The sequence below is a fragment of the Nothobranchius furzeri genome, chromosome 17 (genome assembly GCF_043380555.1).
Source record: "Nothobranchius furzeri strain GRZ-AD chromosome 17, NfurGRZ-RIMD1, whole genome shotgun sequence".
Lineage (NCBI taxonomy): Eukaryota > Metazoa > Chordata > Actinopteri > Cyprinodontiformes > Nothobranchiidae > Nothobranchius > Nothobranchius furzeri.
The window spans coordinates 49,100,910-49,122,658 of record NC_091757.1 but is presented as its reverse complement, the minus strand read 5'-3'; the positions used below and the strand labels follow the sequence as shown (position 1 = coordinate 49,122,658).

At 40.3% G+C, this 21,749-nt stretch overlaps 2 protein-coding genes across 4 annotated transcripts in view; one reads left to right on the top strand and one right to left on the bottom strand.

The window, feature by feature from the left end:
• The window catches only part of ccser1 (coiled-coil serine-rich protein 1), a 189,690-nt gene that overhangs the window by 112,807 nt on the left and 55,134 nt on the right, over positions 1-21,749 (bottom strand). The gene's annotated exons all lie outside the window — the stretch shown is intronic.
• LOC129152995 (E3 SUMO-protein ligase ZBED1) lies at positions 9,235-11,760 on the top strand. Its single transcript, XM_054731534.2, has 2 exons — positions 9,235-10,530; positions 11,000-11,760. Exons 1-2 carry the CDS (start codon positions 9,235-9,237, stop codon positions 11,555-11,557), a joined length of 1,854 nt encoding a protein of 617 aa, XP_054587509.1. The 3' UTR covers positions 11,558-11,760.

The window sequence follows — 21,749 nt, the reverse complement described above, 5'->3', positions numbered from 1 at the left end:
CTGCATTTTTAATGCTGTTATGGCTGACTAGAGCCTGGAACATCAGCCTGGACATCACAGGAGAATTGGTTTTTTACTCTCTGATGCTTTAGCAGCACTTATTTTAAATTTCCCTGCCTTTACTTCTGCTTTGGCAAATAAAAAGGCAGCTCCATCAGGTTGAGAACAGGCCATTAGCTCTGCTACTGCTGAATCTGTTACTTTCAGAATCTCCTGGCTTAATTCCACCAAATGTTTTTTGGTGAATCTGTGCAGTGAAGCGCCGTCTAATCAAGTTTGCTGAAGACGAGCAGGCAAACGGCTTTGAGAATTCACCAGGCTGCGTCTGTCTTCTGCCGCATCATCAATAAAAACAAGCGACGTAACATCTCAGTGTTTAGAAAAGACGATATGAGCCCTTTCAAATCTTCTACAAACTCTTTTCTTTCAGTTGGTCTGGTACAAGCTGGTCTCAGTTCATCTGCTCAAAGCCCACCGATCCAGAAGCAGCCTGGATTTCTGTATTAAACATACCAAACTACTGATTGGAATGCTGGTTTATTAGGAAAAAATTGACTGGAGCGATTCAATCCTATGGGGAAAATTATAAAGTTGGAGGTTTCTTTTGAATCAGAAGGCCGCATAGCGCTTAGTGATAATGCTCTGAACTTGAGACAGTCCTCCACACCTTCATCTCCTCACGCTTAGACTACTGTAACTCTCTTTTCACGTGTCTGAGCAGAACCTCCCTGAACCGTCTACAGGTGGTTCAGAATGCCTGTGCTCGGCTTCTGACCAAGTCCTCCAAACACACCCACATCACCCCGCTTCTCCTCCAGCTTCACTGGCTGCCAGTCAACTTCAGGGTTCATTTCAAGATCCTGGTTCTGGTCTATAGGGCCTTACATGGACAAGCACCATCTTACTTTGGTGATCTTCTTAGTCCCTGCACCCCCAGCAGGTCCCTGAGGTCCAGTGATCAAAGCCTACTGGTTGTGCAGCACCAGGCTAAAGACCAAAGGTGACAGCTCATTTGCTGCTGTGGCCTCCAGACTCTGGAACTTTCTCCCCCTGAGCCTGAGATCAGTGGACTCAGTGGTCTCCTTTAAAAAGCAGCTGAAGACTCACTTGTTCAAGCTGACTTTTGTGTGACCTTCTTCACCACTCTCTCTTTATTCTGCTCTCCCCACCTATTCCACCTTCCTTAGGATCCACTGATTCCCCTCTTTCCTACTCACTCTCTCTCTCTTTCTTAACATTTTTTCTTTTAAATCGCAATTGCTTATTCTTGCTCATTTTAAATATATTTTTAAACATTTTCGAAATGCTTTTCTATATTTTTACAATTTTTATATTTTTTGTTTTTGTGAAGCGCCTCGTGGTTTTTATCTTGAGAGGCGCCATAGAAATGATATTTTCTTCTTCTTCTATAATGCATTTAACAGAGAACGTCAGACACGTTGACACTGGGGTGGAAAATAACAGGCAGTCCTACGGTTTTTTGTTATTTTAAACATAAGAAAAGCAAACACGCCACAGCAAAATCTAATTAGTTCACAATGTGGTGTCAACAACTCTACAAATGACAACGTGTTTCTGATTAAAACAGAGTTCCGTTAGGACACAATCGGTCTTTTTAATGAGACCAGGAAGATACAGCCTCATCCTGCTTAGAGCAAGCACAGAGAAAATGTTCAGTTGTGGAGCTGCTTCAATCTGGTCGCTCTCATTCGGCTCCACGGACTTGTCAATAATTCAACAAATCCGCTTGAGATGAAATTAAATCCCATTTCATTTAACATTAATATAACATTAATATGGTTTAAAAAGGAACCACCAATGGTTGGATTTCTGTGTTTCAAGCATAAAGGATTTGGGAAATCTCAGCTACATGCCTTTAAATTATTCCTGGGTCAAAAATGCTAAAGACAATTTTGAACATATGGGGGATTGAAAAAGTTGTCTTAAAGTCAAAGTCATCATCACACATTGGTGAAATTCATCTCCACATTTGACCCATCCCTGTGGAGAGCAGTGAGCTACAGCTGTGGTTGTGCTCGGGAACTAGTTGGCAGTTTAACCCCCCAATCCAACCCCTTGGTAAATGGTAAATGGCCTGTATTTGATATAGCGCCTTCTCGAGTCCTAGAACCCCCCAAGGCGCTTTACAACACAATCAGTCATTCACCCATTCACAAACACACATGTTGGTGGGGATGAGCAGCGATGTAGCCACAGCTGCCCTGAGCACACTGACAAAGGCGAGGCTGCCGAGCACTGGCGCCATCGGTCCCAAGGGGGCAAGGGGGATTAAGTGCCTTGCCCAAGGACACAACGACAGTGACAAACTGCAACCTTCCGATTACGGGGTGAGCACTTAACTCCTGTGCCACTGTCGCCCCAAAGCTGAGTGTCAAGCAGGGGGACTTTGGGTCCCATTTTTTACAAGTCTTTGGTATGACCAGACCGGGATTTGAACCCTGATCTCCCAGTCCCAGGGTGAACACTCTACCCCTAGGCCACTGAGAAGGTAAGGTTTCAGACAGAGGCTTCGGATGGTTTCAGACAGATCATACAGCAAGATTCAGGTACAATGTCTGTAACTGACTGTCACAAATAGCCCGAAGTTACATTATTGTTAAGAGTTATGCAAAATGTCCCCAAAAGCATTTCTAATAAATAAATAATGTAACTGATCTTTCATGATGAGCACATGAGAGTCCAGAGTTCTGAGGGCAGCAAGGTTTCAAAGTAGAAACTGGGGTTTTCCATAACGAAAGGTGGCAACAGCTGGCTTAGCAGATGGCAAACCCATGAATTTATGGAGTATTCGATATAGTACTTGATTATTAAAAGATCTGACTGTGGCAGCCCTAAAATGAACTAAATCTACACCAAAGAAGCTGCGTCAGTAGCAGCAGCATTAGTAAAGGCTGTCTGGCTGCTTGTTCACCTGGTAACTGGTACATAGGGATGGCTCATCTTCCATTTAATGACAATAAAAGACACTAAATATTAATCCAAAACATTTTTGTAAAACCTTTATCCATGAGATTAATGAGAATCGATTTTATGTCCTCAGGAGTGACAAAAACATTTTTTGTGTGCATGTCCACCTGGGAATATAGAGCATATCTGCACTTTGGGACAGACAAGTTGTTTTCCCAGCTAAGCTACAAATTTCATCTGTAGGTAATTACAACACAAGTACAAATATGCATGCGCGCGTGCACACACACACACACACACACACACACACACACAAAACGGGAAGTGCACCAAATAGAAGACAAGTCTGTTCAGTGATGATAGATGTTGTACAGGCAGGGAGGCCGTTCCTCTACTCAGGGTCATCTGTCTTTTCACTGTCATGAGCTGGTAGCCACTCTCACTCTATTTCACGTTTGCACAACCCTCCTTCTCTTACACACACACACACACACACACAGAGCACATCTTAGGTTATGCACAACATGTGATTCCTGGGAATAGGACTCTCTGATGATACCTAATTAAGAGATTATACAAGAAGTCAAAGTCCTAATTTAAATTGATAGATGTGTACAATTACACCAGCTAGTGGTATAGAATGGTACTGCATTAGTAAATGCAGATTGTTGCAGCTGGATCCACAAAAGACAAATAATCTAAATTACAAAAGAAGACATAATTAATAAAATAAATTATATCCCCCCCCCCCCCCCGCCCTCTCTCTCTTTGTATTGATCCCATTTTGTTTTCTTCCTTCTGTTATTTTTCACTGCTCTGGTTAATTCTTCTATCCATTCCTTATCACATATATTTTCCCTGTTCTCCTCTTTTCTAGTTTTCTTTTCTACTATTTAATATATAGGTGTAAGCCCCCCCACCCCCCACCCCGTCTTTCTCAAAATTACACTCTCCCCTCCATCTGCCTGACTCACTCCTCTCAGCAGCCATTTCTCAACAGCTGTGTTAGAAGTGATCCATTTCACCAACCTGAAAAGCCAATTATCTGCCTTTTTATGACTTTCAATATTTTACCAGTGTTTTATTACTAAGCTGTTGGCTCTCAGCACTGACACATGCCTGCACACGCGATGGTGTGCACACCCACACAGGCAATAAACAACGCAATGCTAACTACATGCACATCCTTGCATGCATCCTTCCCTGTCTGGGTTTCACACAATGTTCTAGTAGTGTGTAAAGACAAATGATGACCGCTCGTCAAGTAAAATAAGTGGGATTCGAGCACATTATCTTCAGCAGCAATAAGAAGCAGTGGGCCGCACCCTTGTCAATCAATAAAAACCTACATTGTCTCACAAGTGACATTTTAAGGGACACCTAAAAACACACGACATTTAGACGGCCATCAATCTTCTCTGCCAACGTTTTCATCATTAACATTTTTTACTGACCATGATGAACATGTTTATGGGGACAATCCAATTTGTGTCCATGGCTCCGTCCATGCGTGAATGCAGATACTGGAGTGTGTTTGCTTCCATCCCCGCGCAAGTGAAGTAAAACAGCACACCGCAGCTAAGAGAGAATGATCACTCTCATTTGTCACTCTTGTCTTTCCACCTGACAGACACAGCGCAGTCATCTGCATTCAGCACCTGAGGCTATGGATGTTTAATGCTGCCATTAAACTCATCTTCGACATAAAGTGCATCTGTGACTAAAGAGTGAGCACAAGCCAAGCTCCAGGCAGTGAATCCAATGGTGAACTCAACTCTCCAGACACAGAAAGGAAGAAAAGCTGTACAACTAAGATGGCGGAGGCTCGTTTGAAATGGCTTTGTCAACAACTTTGGACTATTTACACTTGGGCTTTTATTTGAGTCAAGAGCAGACAGAGTAACTTAAGTAAATTATTTAGAAAAAATATGTATCTATGTCATCTTCAATGGTGTATGGCAGACTGCCCCGTTGAATAACATCTGAGTCACGATGTACGTTGTCCAATAGCATGTGGAGACAGTTTGAAAAACACCCGTAGATTCTGTCCCATGACTGAACTGTGTCTTTGGATTGAGGCCAGACTATATGTTCACATATATTTTCCAGACTAAAAGCAGAATGGAAGAAAATGAAAATTAGCAGCATTGATGCTAGATTAAAATAGCTGTTTCCAAACATCGAACACCAGAAATGCTGTAGAAAATTCCTTCACAATGCTTTTATTTATGCTGCTTTGTTGTCTCCTACAGAGCGTTTCTTTTGGTCACTGAATGATTCCTTTTACATCACACAGCAGAAAATATGTGTACTTTGACAGAATAAAATGTCTCTTATAATATTAATGTATTAGCATTATTAATGTAAGGTGATGATCAGTAACATCTGCTGCTGAAATGGTTGCCATACGCTGATGTCTTAGCAAATTTTATAAACAGCCAATTTTGTATGGACACACAACGACTGAGAGAGCTGAGTCATCGTTATTTCCCTCTCACCTTCCCCCCTCCCACAAAAGTCCCAGAACTCATCTAGTGGAAATGCTGATAATTTCATACGTGCTGTAGATAGATCTTTGAAACTGGGTAGTTTTTCTGCTGCCTATAAACAACTCAAATCTCAAAGGAATCGTGCAAATGCAATTTTATAAATAAATTCACCACCCTAAATTCCACACAACTTGGTTATTTACATGGCAGGCTGTGGTTATTTGCAGTAGCTATAGGGTAGGTTGAAGGAAATGGGTTAGGTTATGCTTGACTGGAATTTCATTTCAGTTCTCTCAGAATAGTGACAAAACGTTGAAATTATGGTAGTGTAAAGGTTATGTCATTCTTATGAACTATTATGACATTTTAATTCTAAAAACTACACACGTGTGTAATAGATTCATAAGATCTGACATATCACTGTAGGAACCACCTATTCCTGGTCTCATTTGGTCTGATAAAATGTTCCAGTTACAGAGAACACTGCCAAGCCACATTTAAAAATATATATATGTTATTCTTCATTAAATTTTTTAAGTAATGATGTCAAAAAGGTACTTTTTTTTTTATAACAAAAAATCCTGTTTGTCCTACCAGCAACGCTGTCTGCTTCAAAACCATCCGAATATTTTATTTTATGTTATGGAAGAATTATATAGCCTTTACTTTTAAAGATGCAGATCTTATTTACATGTATTAAATGTTAACCAGAATAACAATGGTCACAGTTAATCACTAAAATAACTACTGATAGATTGCTGCTGTTTAGTCGCTTTGTTTCTATCCCTCCCATAAAATCAAGTCAATAAATCCACACTGAAAACGAGGTTTCTGCACCCAAAGGAAATAATCATTTGGAAGACACATTAATGTTTATCTTGTTCATTACTTAAGGACATGATAATTTTCCAGTATTTATTTCTAAAGCTGTGATGACGAAGGACCAGAATTTCAATGATTGTATAATTATGTTGTGATTGTGTTTATTTGAAGAAACTTGCCTCATTATGCTTCATGTGACCCTGCAGACATGAACAGCAATGCATGGGTTGAAAAATACCAGGTAAGATTTACCATACCATACCATTTTATTTATAAAGCACAATTGCATGAGAGCTAACCAGTGTGCTGTACAATCAAAGGGTGAACTAGGCAAATTAAAAACCTGAGGACAGCTAAAAGGCATAAAAAAGAGAAAACAATAGTGATGCACAATGTAAGAATGTGACAATAGAATAAACTACTGGCTAAGAACAAGGAGTAGGTAAAAAAAACTACACGGCTTATGTAATAATGGGTGAATATAAATCAGTGGTTATGAAAAACCACATGAGTGAGGTCAGGATGCTGAAATAGGCCCCAGAGAGGTCTAGCAGGTGTTAAGGTGGTTGATCACCGACCAAAAGCAACACTAAAGAAATGTTTCTGGAGAGCGGATTTGAACCTGATAAGGGACGGGCTTTGTTGCACTCAAAGTGGCAATGAGTTCCACACACGGGCTGCATATGAGACAGCATGCACCCACCTAGATTTATAGCAAATCTTAGGAATGCAGCAAATGATCAGCTGACCTGACTGAGCTCGAAGGAGCTTTTAGAGTCAGCAACTCAACTATGTAAGGAGGGGAGAGGCCATTGCATACGTACGTAAAGAAAATCCCCTACAATACAGTAGGTATTCTTCTCACATACATCAGTGACCTGATTGTTCCATACGTTCCTAACCGAGCACTTCGCTCTCAGACTGCAGGTTTACTGGTGGTTCCCAGAATATCTAAAATTAGGATGGGAGGCAGATCTTTTAGTTATCAGGCTCCTCTCCTGTGGAACCAGCTCCCAGTCTTAGTCTGTGAGGCAGACACCTTGTCTACTTTTAAGAATAGGCTCAAAACCTTTTTATTTGATAGGGCTTATGGTTAAAATCTGATGTTGGCCTAGATCTGGACAAGTGGGGGAGTAGAGAGAGGTGGAGTGTACAGTCGGTAAAGATGACTCTCCCTTGCCCTGCCTCCAACATGCCTCCATCTAAAAAGGCTAGGTTATCCAGAGTTATCTCTTTAGTTATGCTGCTATAGGCTTAGACTGCTGGAGGATACACTGACCACTTTTCACACTCTACTACTTTCTTCTACAATCTGCTCTTTAATTGTATTACTTTCTGCAATTTCAGCTATTAACTTTATTTTTTCTCTTAAGTGTTTTTCTCCCCAGAAGAAGCTACAATGATGTTCTGCTGAGCTGTGGTGGCCTCATGGAGGGGGCCATCGTCTAGCACACTGCTGCTAACCACTTAAACTTTCTCCCTCTCCTGATAATAACTTTTTGTTTCCTTGACGTTGGATGTGCTACTGCTAGTTTACCCGTTTAGCAATAACTACAACAACTAGGCTAACACATGACACAGCGCAGGAGAACTGACTCCTGTCAAGGATAATGGACACTCCTTAGTGGACAAAAATGCTTCTAAAGAAAGATCAGTTGTTTGAAAGAGGTGTTCAAGAAGCAATCTATCAAAAGCCCTTTTTAGAAGACACACCATACCAGCAAATCAGTGTAACACTGCTGCCACAATGTGTCTTATGAGCGCGCTGTGGTGGCATGGCGTTTCAGGAATTTTGTGGCATTCTTGCCGCCATGCTTGGTAGAAATATTACCACAACGCCAGACTTGTGAATGCATGTTACGCCTTGGCGCAAAAAAGTGAGGTGTCACAATCACGTGCGGAGTTACTGCCGAGCTCCGACCGGAAACTATATTGAAAATGAAACTAAACAAGGGCAGTAAGTTTCACTTTTGTTCACAGAACCAGTTGAGATGATAAACTGAGGTGATGCAGCACTCCAGGAGCTTCTCTCCATTAGAGCTGGAGCTCAGATCACCAGAGACTGCACGGGGACTGTGAGGGACAAACGCCTTTGGGTGCGACTTGTTTTAAAAACTTGATGAACTAGGCTTTGATCGCAGTAAAAAGCAAGTTAAGTCCAAGATAAACGGAAGTCTGCGGCAGAACAGAAACCACCCCCATTCCTCCTTTATACCGCCACAGCGTAATCTTTTGTAAAAAGGACACGACTGCACCACATAACCATCACAGTCTGACTATTTATAAAGGATCTAAGGCTTTCTGAAGCCTCCACGGCATGGTGGCAAGTTGGCGGCATTGTTTTCTAAAAGAGGCAAAAGTTACTGAGCTTTGATTCCTTCATGTGACCAAAATATCTCATAAGTCGATAAGGGCAACTCAACACCATAAATCACACAACTTAACGACAGTTGAAACACTCGGTTCTCCACAAATGCTAATTAAAAAAGGGAGCCAGTCTCGTTTTTGTTCAACATTTTTCTTTATCAAAATACATTTAAATGGATTTGTTCCTGTCAGCTGTGGTCCTTCTTGTGTTTACTTTCATAAACCAAACATGTTTGGTTGAGTCATAATTCATATTTGTTGTTAGTGTCTCGTTGTACTTTTGCTCCCACCTTTACAGAATACCAACCTCAGCAAACAACGGGTTCGGGACTGAGTCATAGCAAAGCAATGGTTTAAATGACTTTTATTTTATTTGTTTGTTTTTATTGTGATGGATTCTCCATTCGAGTCAGACCCTTTGGAAATGTCCATGCTTACTATTTTCATGTTCGGCAATCGAAAATAAATGTCAATAATAGGGATGCAAGCAATTAATCGATTATCAATTAATTGTCGATAAGAAATTACTCGATTAAAATAAATTAATTGCAATTAATTGCGTTTTAAACATGTAACTCCCCGCCAGTCCGCATGGGGGCGCGCTTGACACCAGACGTACTTGACGCACATGCGTGATAACGAGAGAGGAAGGCTCCGACGACGACAACAACAGAGGAGAAAGAGTACGCAGAGGATGAGGAGGACAAAACGGAGTGCAGTATGGAGCCACTTCACGCTGGTCAATGACAACGATGCCAAATGCACAATATGTGGAAGTATTCTGAAGTACAACAAATCTACAACTTCGTTGAACTACCACCTAAGTACGTCACATTCAGCCGTGCTACAAACTGCGAGTGGCACTCAGCCTACAATCGCCATGGCATTGGGAAGAAGGGTATGTGACTCCACAAAAGCAGAGGGCATTACCCAGCGAATATGTAACATGGTTACTACAGACATGCTGCCGATAAATGTCGTTGAAGGACAGGGATTTCAAGAACTGATAAAATACGTTGAGCCAGGGTACAATATCCCTTCTAGAACAACTATAACCACTCGCTTGGAAGCAAGTTACGCGAAGAAGAAGACCGAATTGAGAACGCAACTTGCAACTGCGAATGTGGCCCTCACGACAGACTGTTGGACTTCCTTGACTACGGAAAGCTACATCACAGTGACATGCCACTACATTGAACCGGACTGGCGGGTAAAGTCAGCAGTCCTACTCACAGAGAGTATAACGGTGAGGCATACGGCAGACAATTTAGCCGACAAGCTAAACCAGGCTGTGGAAACATGGGGACTCACGGGGCGTGTAGTTGCATGTGTGCACGACAATGCACGGAATATCGTCTCAGCAAACAGTCCCACACGAGTCAACTGGCACTCAGTTCCATGTTTCGCCCACACGCTGCAGTTGGCCATTAACGACGGATTCACCACCTACATTAACCGAGTCATTATAGCTGCTAGCAGACTCGTGCAACACTTCAATCATAGTAGCCTAGCAAACATAGCGCTCAAAGCTAAACAACAACAAATGCAGCTGCCGTCTCATAAACTCATCCAATCCTGCAAAACCAGGTGGAATTCAGTCAGTGAAATGTTTAACAGACCAACGGAGCAGAGGTGGGCCGTGTCTGCTGTACTGTCTGACCGCACAGTAACCAAACTCTCAGATGCGAGGACGCTGGAATTGAGAGATGAATACTGGCAGTTGATGGAGGATGTGGCGCCAGTGCTGGAAACGCTCAAGTGTGCAACGACCGTCATGTCTGCTGAGACTGAGGTGTCCGTATCAGACACGTATCCCATCACCTTCAGCCTGATCAACGTGCATCTCAAGACAGACGAGGAAGACACCAGCAAAGTGGGGGAATTCAAATCCAGAGTGTGCACTTCACTGAGTGAAAGGATGAAGGTAAGTTAAAAGTTAAATTTAATGATTGCAGATATTTTTTAACTGTATGCATTGCATACAAAGCACATTGTTTGACAATGGTAGTTTTTAACTCCAATCTGATCACTAAATAAACACCTAATCAATTTAAAAAAATTAAAAACAAACATTTAGGCAAGGCATATAGCACACTTACAGCACAATAACAGCAGTTATTCAAGGTGCTTTAAATTATTAAATTTGCAAAAAAAAAAAAAAAACAATTTGACAGCAATATAAAAACGGCAGACAAGGCAAAGAAAAAAGTACGATATTAGCTTGTTGCAGCAAGTTGAAAAGAAACTAAATGATGAATGATGTGCTATGACATAATTCAAAAGCAATTCTAAAAAGTTGAGTTTTGATTTAAGGCAGCTCAGTATTTCAGCAGCTTTACAATATTCAGGGAGTGAAGAGGCACTTTAGATATAATTATTTGTTTTCTTCACAGATTGCTTCTGATGACCTGATGTCAACACCACCAATGATAGCAACCATGCTGGATCCTAGGCACAAGCACCTGGGATTTCTGACCCCACCAAGGAGGGTTACAGCTCATGCCAAACTGCTTGAAGTTCTGGCTGAGACTGAAGCAGAAGCCGAATGCAAGAGCGCCACGTCAGCAGATGCGATTGGAGGCCAGCAGGAGTTGGTTGGGGGCCGGGCGGTGCCAGTCCAGGCAGCTGGACTTCAGAGACGCAGTGCGTATGCTTTGCTCATGGGTGAAAACTATACCACCAGGAGCACCAATGATGTAGAAAAAGAGGTGGACAGCTTTCTGAAGGATCCGCCACCACTCCTTGATTCCAGTCCCACAACATGGTGGAAAGTCAATGAAGGAAGGTTTCCAAGGCTGGCAAACCTGGCACGAAAGTACTTGGCCATACCAGGCACATCAGTCCCTTCTGAGCGAGTATTCTCAGCAGCTGGCCTAACTGTTAACAGGCTGCGCACCCGACTTACTCCTGACCATGTGGATTTGCTGATATTCTTGAACAAAAATAGATAAGTCTGTCTATGCTATGAGAAGCACTAGGGATGTTTTGGTTGTTTGTTTTATGAAGACTGTCATCAGGGAGCCTATATTAAGTTAACTAGAGCTACAGTTTTGGTTTACCAATGTAATTGTGATATTGTCACATTTCCCAGTTAAAAAGGGATTATAAATACTGCTGATGGTCCACATCCGACACCTTATTTGCTTAACAGAATTTATTTTATTATTCTTCATAGAGACAGTGCACTATGTTAAAGTAGCCTATATTCTATTTTTCTTTTCAGGAATGCTGCTGCTATTTATGTTCCAATGTCGCAGTCGCAGATGAGAAGCACAAATGTATTTTCATTTCAAGTAGCTGCTACCAAAAGTTATTCCCTGCCGTCAACCTGATCCCAGAATAAATCTTTGATTAAGGAATATTATTTGCATTTTTTCTTTATATCATATAGAAGATGGCATTTTATGTTGCATATATAGTAGATGGAACCTATTCAGAGGTTAATTCAATTTTTCAGAAAAATCGCTGCTTATCAATTAATCGATCATCGATCGATAAGATGAAACAACTATCGATTAATGAATTACTCGATAATTTGCATCCCTAGTCAATAATACTTTTGCTTTTTTCTCTTTTTGTCCACACAATCACAATAGTGTGATCATGATCAAATGCACCAGCTGTAATTCTAATTGGGGGGTACATAAAGCCATTAGCAAAGAAACATGAAATCAGCACTCTTGGAAGACATTCATTCTGCTGTTTTCCTTAGTGGAAAAAAAAATCTATTATTTGTTTTGATCACTTTTTTTCCAGAAAGTTAGAAAGTTACAGAAACACCTTATAATTTGTGGATATAAAGCAGTCAAAAAAACACTACAAATAAAATAAATCTGCATTTTTAAATATGTGAATGAGTTTGCGGTTAAATAACAGACTTGTGCAAACCCTAACAAGCTGTTGCACCTGGCTGACTGACAGGAAACATGGCCTGAACAAGAGCGCCGTCGGCAGAAACAAAGGAAAACATTATAAAATCTTTCCAGAAGGTCGCTCAGTACAGAATATTGCTAAATATGTAGGTTGTCGTTTGTCAGTTATGTCAGAAAGTTAGGATAAAATACAAAATATAAAGGTTGTATGAAAAGAAAACATAGAAATAGACCAAACAGGACATCAAAGCTTCAGGGTAGAAAACTGAAAGTAATGTGACCTTAAAAAGGGAAAAGCGGGACAAAGACACATTTAAAGGAATATTTGTGGAAATTAAAGTTACAACTTCCAGAAATAAGTGAACGTATTGTGCATTATATTGCTAAGATTGATGAAAACCAGGTTAAAATGTGGCATTCATGTGCATTTCCTATAAATTAATACATCTTTTTAATGTTTCATAAAGAAAATGAGACAATATCAGTCTTCATCTCTAAAATAAATCAATAGAGGTTAATTTAACACATTTTTAATAAAAAAATCTATCTGGTGATAATTAAATCTTTTCTGGATGATAAATCAAGTCCAATCAGCTCAAAATCATCAAAGAGTAGCTTTTTTGTAAGGAGAGATGTCAGCTCTCTCTCATGACCAATACACTGTCTGGACTGATCATTTACATTGTCAATTGACAAGACGTCATCCTGCAAATCTGATCTGTCAACTGAGAAATCTGGAATTTGTTTGATGAAAAATGTTGTTTTGGTTTATTTGGAGCAAACAACTCAAGCTGTCAGTAAAAGCAGAAAAAGTAAGTCCATCACGCTTTGACCTTTTTGCTTAGTAATCCTCTTGAAGTCTCGACTTGAACTAAAAACATACATCCACATGTATATTAATTAGATTTTACATGTGTTAAAAACCTGAAACCTGTCATAGCTTTAAATAGGAATTTTGTGATTAAACTATTTACAACATAGGACTGGGTGATATGGTCTAAAATCAATATCAGGATATATTGAGGAGTTCACCTCGATAACGATAATTGAACGATAACTACATGTATGCGCAGTAACAAAAGTTGTCCACTAGATGGGGCTGTCACATGTATTATGTTGGCCTTGTTCGAGTTGAGCAGCACCTCGCCTGGAAAACAGACGAGAACAGACGGAAGCAGCAGGGGGAGTGGCTGAAAGCCGGCGTTAAAGTCGGACAGATTTCCCTGCATGTGTAGCTCGGGGGGTGACGATGGATTAAGATATTGCGTTAGCGTTCACACCCGTTTAATTTTCAATTTTAATTCAGGTGCCTGTTAGCAGCTGAAACACGTCCTCACATGCTTGTGGATATCATATATTGTATATGAAGACATGACTGTAATAATAAGTAAAGGTTAGCAGCTGTAGGTTTAGTGTGCTAACCCTAACCCTAACACAAAACACATTTCTCTTTATGGCCTATATTGTAGTCATCATCAACGTTACATGATTTACAGAATACATGTGACCAACTAACATTTCATGTTCTACCACCGGATGTTCGGATCAAAATGTGAACCAACCAATCACCTGATCTAAGATCAGGTGAGAGCTAGGTGCTTTCCGTCATCCCCTAGGTTTTGCAGCCGGTGGAGAGCAACTGCAGCGCCTTGCTCCAAAGTCTGCGGCCGCCTTGATCTCACGAGGTTACCGTTGCCTACGTATGCATGACGTCAGAGCAAGTCGGCGTCACGTTGAACACAAATCTAACCGGCACGCACTGCTCGCCGATCACCGCTGATCCAATCTGCACAGAATTGGCTTATCTCGAACACGGCCATTGAGTCACATTTTTACTTGACTCAAGGTGGTACAGCTTCTTAAAGAGACATGAATGTTGCCAACCTACACAGGTCTTTTCATTGTATTTATTACCAAATTTATTGACATGGGGAAAACTATCTCGATAACAGTCAGAAGTTTCGATAACCATAAATTTGCGATTTATTGCCCAGCCCTACTACAACATTTTAAAGATAAATTTTACTCATATTTTTCATGCATTTGCAGTGGTCTCTAGTAAGAATTAATGCCTTGTAAGTCATACTCTGGGGGGGAAAGCTCCGGTGCTCCTGTTTCAAGAAGCAGGAGTTAAACAAAGGAGTGAAATGTCTAAATATCAGGAAATAAGACTCCAAATCCTGCTGTGTTCAGCTCTGATCTGGCTCACTTTTACTTCCTAAAACAGGAGCACCACAAGTTTTTTTCCCAGAGGACAACTTACAAGGCATTCATTCCTACTAGAGACCAATGCAAATGTATTGATTAATCGAGTGAATCACACCTTTAAATCAAACAACAGAAGATAAGCATGCAACACATAGGTTTCTAAAATGAAAGATATTAAAGGGTCATTTACTGCTTATTTTAAGGTCTATATTTTCATTACACTATACTGCATGATTCACAGTACAAAACAAATCCTTATTTATCTCCTGCTGCCTGTTATGTGGCCCCTCAGCTCAGCTGCTGCCTGTAATATTAGCTCCAGGCTCTTTAAACCCATAAAAGCCCATTTTCTTATTTCTGCCAGGCTTTGTAGAAGCCTGCCAAGGGGCAGCAGTCTGTGCTTGTGAGCAAAGCCTCATCCTTTTGCCATTGTAGAAGTTTTTAAAGCCATCTCTAAACCAACTAAGCAACATCATTTCTCGCTCACAAATGGTGAATCCTAATCCATATGCACGCAATGTTTCATAATTTCTGGAATGTAAAACTGAAAAGCACCAACACCCACAGCGATGCCGATGATAAAATATTCAAATCAGTGTGAGACACACCATATGTATCATTGACACTCGCAGAAAAGGATATTTTAATTTGTTTAATGCGGCGCTAAAACCTGCTTTTTAACACGCTGAACATGATTCACCTCTGTGATGCTGCTGCAGTGTCGCTGTGTGCTGGTTGACTTTAAGTTTGGTTTTGTTGTCTGAAGGGAGACGATGATACCTAGAAAAATTCACTGTGACAAGTCTGTCAAATATTCAGATACTGTGCCACTGTGTCACTGCATCCAGTCACCAAGAAGAGTTCCACTCACACTGAACAATGGCTGTTTTTGTTATTTGTTTACTTTAGAAAAAACATTTTTGGGTTCTTGTAAGCAGAAAACAGAAGGGGTTTTCTTTAAATAAAAAAATAATAATTCTGCATCAAGACAACATCTTCAGCTCAATCCATGCTTGTGATCCCTGTCACTCTCCTTTTGATGAATCATCAAGATTCTGGTGATAGGATATTCAGTATATCGCAATATGTGGGAGACGATACAATATATTGCAATGCAGTGGTCCCCTGCTGTAATATTTCACAGCCTCGTAGTGTTGCGGATTTTTCGCTGACGTGAGTCTGTGCTAATGAAACTGTTTTCCCATGTACGCATCCTGGAAATAAACTGTTGAGAAATGGACATTCTGGTGTATATTCGTGTGTGTGTGACCCCAATAGCAGCTGTGTATGCCACAAAGATCTATAATAGTTGTAAAAAATGAAGCTGGACTACTTTTTGGATTTCGCCTATTGCGGGTTATTTTTAAGGGACGCTGCAACTTTTTCATATCTTTAAAACATTTTCTGGAGTGCTAAAATTATCCTTTAGAGGGTTCATTTAAGGTCACCTAGCTGCTATCGCCCCCAGTGGCCAGAATATTCCACTTGCAACTTCAGACTGGCGGGCCGCTCTGGTGGGATTTGAAAAAATTGAGCTGACATACCTGGTGCTGCAGTCTGCTTCCAGCAAGTTTCCTGTGTGTTTTAGATCATGAACACGGCTGATTTGTTTAATTTAGTGATGAATCACTCATGTAGACAGGAAGGAAGGCTGGGGAGACATGTTCAGCTGTTAGATTAATGTGTTAAAAAGACGAACGCACAGCGAGGACGTGCGTTCTGCTTTTGGTTCTACACACAGACCCTAGGGGGAACTAAAAGCAAGCCAAAACTGCCTAATTCCCCTTTAAATGAAACTCCCATTTTAATAACAGATTACTATTAAAACTGTTGAAATATTATTAAAAGCCAAACAATATTTTCTATTTGTAAGACTGAATTAAAATGCAAAACTCAGACCAGATGCTTCCAAGACACGTCTTGTGTTAAAATGAGATCTTGTCGTTTTGTCAGAATGAAGGTTGTAAAAACTGCCGCCACCTAGCAGTCAAAGCTTGAATTGCACCACACAAAAAAACTATGGTAAATGTTTGCTAGTAAATTTTCCCCAAAAAATATATATATACTACTTTTAAATATCGATTCAGTATCCTAACAGAAAATATCACAACCCGCTCAGTCTGCGGCAGTCATTGTGTCCTTTGGCAAGACACTTCACCCTGATGGTGGTCGGAGGGTCCGATGGCACCTGTATGCAACAGCTTCGCCTGTGTCAGTGAGCCCCAGGGCAGCTGTACCTAGCTCATCATCACCAGTGTGTGAATGATGTGTCGTAAAGCATCTTGGGGAGTTGCAGCGTTGTAGACAGTTCTCTCTCTCTCTCTCTCTCTCTCTCTCTCTCTCTCTCTCTCTCTCTCTCTCTCTCTCTCTCTCTCTCTCTCTCTCTCTCTCTCTCTCTCTCTCTCTCTCTCTCTCTCTCTCTCTCTCTCTCTCTCTCTCTCTCTCTCTCTCTCTCTCTCTCTCTCTCTCTCTCTCTCTCTCTCTCTCTCTCTCTCTCTCTCTCTCTCTCTCTCTCTCTCTCTCTCTCTCTCTCTCTCTCTCTCTCTCTCTCTCTCTCCATCTCATCTATACAGATGACACTTTAGCCACTTTATTCACTTACTCAGGGATTTTTGCATATTTTACTGTTTTTATCCATCTTCTTGCTGCTTTATTACTTTTTTATTGCCTATTTATTCAATGTTCGTATATCCAACGTCATGCTGCTCTGCTGGTTTTTTTTTTTTTTTTTTTTTTTGTAATTGCCCCTCGGGGATAAATAAAGTTTTTCTGATTCTGATATAAATATGGGCAATTTCTTATCAGCACAATATTTCAGTGTATCAATATTACTTACAGACCAAACAACAAACAATTGCTTCTGATAACTACGTTCTGGGGAGAAATATATAGATAAATACATGAATCTTACAAAGAGGCTTTCTCTTCCAGAGTTTGGATTTCAGCATTTTAGAAGCAAATTTCAACAAGCTGGGCCTCTCAAGAATGAGTGAGGAATCAACTGTTTGAACATAATATATTCAGAATGAATAAAGTTTGCTCATTTGTTGTTTTGTTTTTTTGTTTAGTTGTTTGTTTGTTTGTTTGTTGGGGGGGGGGTAAAACTAGGAATATTCAATAAACTGAATAAACCTTACTCAATTGCTAAAGAAGCAAAATGACACATACATGGTGTGTTGAGTGCGTTTAACTAAAGCTGCATGTTCAAGACACAACCAACAAACAGAAAGTATCAAGTTCATAAATGCTAATGCTAAAGCCAAATGTCTTCCCAGTGGTGAAAGCAAGATCAACAATTGCTTCTCAAAGAGAACACGTAATGAACTGTGTCTCATTCTTTGCCAATCTAATAAGCAAAGGACACAAAAATCTAAGACTCGTTTGCTTCTCTTTGTTGAACATTTAATACACCCAAAAGGGGGAGGCGAAGAAGAAGCCAAAGAACAATGCATTAAATAAATATGCATGGCAGACGATGTGCAGAAGACAGAAATTTAAAACAATTAAACTCTATCACCATAGATTTTTACTCCAAGGCTTCCTAGGAGCATGGTGCTTAGCCTGAACTCACAATTTATGACCACAGGCTGTAAGAATAATAAAACAGCTTCTCTTGGAAGAATGTGTCAAAAACCCAAAAAGTAACCAACATATATTGATTAAAATATAATGTAAAAGAGTCCACAAACCTCTGAAGAATGCAAATGAAACCCAGTCTTGCCACCGCTTGTTTATTAAAATTTAGAAAAGTGAACAAAGAGAAGGAAAACTACTGTGTGTGTGTGCACGTACGTGCATGAACGGGCATAACTTACAGTAAAGGGAGACAAGTGTGTCATTTACATCTAAAACCAGTCACACATCACAGCTGATACACTCCATGACTCATACAAACATGAAACTACTTTTTTTCCTTTTATGAGTGTATGTGAGACAATTCTATATAATCTTTGACTGTGGGTCTCAGTGGGAGACTACCAGGTCATCTAAGACTGTACAACTGTGATCCACATAAGCACAAACACGAGAGAAGAGTGTCTTTTGGAATTACGATAGGTTTTCTCTGCACTTGCCCTTGTTTCTCAGCAGGGTTTTACACTCATACTGAGCTTCCTTCTCACTCTACATCTAATTTACCTCCAAATTCTCCTTCAGCTGCTCTTTTATCTACTCATGTTCAATGAGAAACAACCTAAGATTCAAAAGGGATGAGGAGAAATGCAACCCATTTGATATTTTCCTAAAAGGGTTTCCTGGCTTGCTCTTTAGTTTTCCGTTAAGAAAATGAGAACGGAGACCATGCTGACTGACCACTAGATACTGTGACAGACAGTGACACCTTTAGGTGTTTGCATGTCTTCTCCTCAGACTATCTGTCTTCTGCATAATAATCAACAGCAGTAAATCAGAAAAAGATAAAGGGAAGAAAAATGGAAGAGGCTAACTCAACAGGCAGAGTACTGCTACCATAGCAACTGGCAAGCTATATCCCGACTGTCAAAATTTAATTTCCTCTGCGTCATTTTTAGAGGAGACAAGCGAAGAGTCGGTGTCTTAACACGACACACAATGCAACACAGGCATTAAAGATCTGTCAGACGAATATGCAATGGTCTAACGCGTCCTCCATCATGTTCTCGGAAACGTTTGTTATTGTCAGAATGAGACAAGGCTGTTTAAAGAGCAAGTCACCCCTTACAAGAAGCGTACTTCACTCCCACTTCATGTTTGAAAAATGCAACAAATGCTGTTGCCTAGCAGACCGAGAGGGTGGAGCCACTAACAAATACACACACTCACGACATTGTGACATCATAATGTACCAGTTTACATCATAGCATACCTCTTAGCCAATAGCGGTGGCAGATTTAAATTCAAATGCAGTGAAGAGTTTTTACCTGACAACGGCACAACACTGACAGTTTTAGGCAGAATATTTAAATTTTAACTAAAATGCACTAAAGTGCAAAACTATTGACTACATGTGTCTGCAGCATGATTAGACATGCATTTATATAGTTTATCAGAAAAAATAGTTGATTTGGGGGTGACTTGCTCTTTAAACTGAAAACTTGGGAAAAATATTGTGGAAAGCTTTATTAAACAAAGCATATTCATTTATAAAACCTTTTTCTTATCTACTATGTAACTTATCTCCGTGTTATTCAAGATGAATCTCTGTTTGACTGAATTCATTTAAGTGTGTTTAAAGGGACATTGTGGAAGTATGACAGCCAAAACATGTATAGAAATAATACATTTCTGCTTCATACATTCTCCTGCAATGCCCTGGTCCTGTAGAATGAGCCCTGGCATTTTTACTGTGATTGCCTGTTTTTCTGTAAAATCACAGAAAAAGAGAGATGCTCGGGTCGAGCAGGCTGCTTCATGCGCGTTCACGCTCAGGCATAGCCCGTAGCATTTGCTATCCGTAGCTTTAGCTGTTCCTAATGCCTAGTGACAAAGCTAGCTACATTTCTGAGGACCCTTAGCACTTTTTTCTAGATATTTCCTGCAAATTAGCAACAAAATAGCCATTTTCACTCCGAACCGTTCTTTGAATGTTGTTTCAGCTGTCATCAAGGATATAAATGTTACAGATACAAAGGACATCAATGGCGCTTTAGCTCACCTAGTAAAAGTTGGACTCCCGTGCAGAGGTCCTGGGTTTGATTCTGACTGTGAACATCGTTTATTTAGAGTTTCTTTTTTACATTAATGGTATTTTTATTTTTGCAGTAGGATGCCCAAACTTTTATTTGAGACTCGCCGAACGACATTGAATTCACAGATAAAAAAGATGTGGGTTCAACTTTCATTTTGGAACAATTTTTCAAGCAAGGGAAGGGAATGATCTGAGCATGCAGGAGGACTGACCCATCTTAAACCTTTGTCAGCTGTGTTGAAGAGAAAGGTACAGAACCAAATTATTTAATTAATTAGCTGCGCGTTCTCCTGTCCTCTGTACCCCCCCCCCCCACCACCACCACCACCACCACACACACACACACACACACACACACACACACACACACACACACACACACACACACACACACACACACAGGACTGTCTCAGCTGTTATTTTCGTTAAGGAGTGTGCACGAACAGCATGTGCACCTCGTGCACGAGCCTACTATTGAAGCTTCTGTTACGCTTTTGGCCTGAGGGGGCAATCGCGAGCATAAAAATTCAAAACTCCATAAAGTCCCTTTAAATATTATCAAAAAAGAACCAGATAACATTTTACACCACTGCTTCTTTCCAAATGTATTAAATTGTTTACAGTTTCTGCACAGCTATGGAAGTTGATTTACTTTGAGCTGTTTCAATCAATAATCACTGATTTTATAATTAGAAACTTAGTGTACTGCATCTCTAATGACTGATACCTGCTCAGTAGATGCTATGCAGCTTGTACAAGGCATCTGAACACATTGTTCCTTCATCTTCCTATAGATTTCTCCATATTCAAGTGAATAAAAGGCAGTATATTAAATTGGGTTTCTTTTTTTCTCTCCTGAAATAATTATGTGTTTCACTTTTATTTTGCACTAATCTATGCAGACAATAAAGATGATTTAGCAAACTGAGGCCTAATATGTGAGGTTAATGACAGAAAATCAAATACTAGTCATTAAAATCATCCAATCAAAAAAAATTATGCAGGAAATACTGCATTTTTTTGTCCACAGAACTGATGTTTTTGTGCAGTCTGTCAGGCAGCTGGTACTCTCTTCAGACAGACTGACTGACTGACAGGAGTGGATATGGACTCACCAGTGTTACTTATGTTGGGGTTGCAATAAATCTTTTTTTACACAATCCTATAGTGGAGACACTCCAATCTATATCAGTGACCCAAATCATTCAGTTTTAATATAAAGTTTTAGTTTAAGGTGATTTAAGATTGTTAAAATGTAATTAATCAGTGTAATGTCCTCTCAAGTTGTGGAAACACAACTTAACCTGTGTGTGTGTTTGTGTTTGCTTGAGTGTGAACAGAAGGGAGCTTGCTCTGCCTCCAGCAAATCAATGTCCCCTCCGGGGAATGTGGAACCTG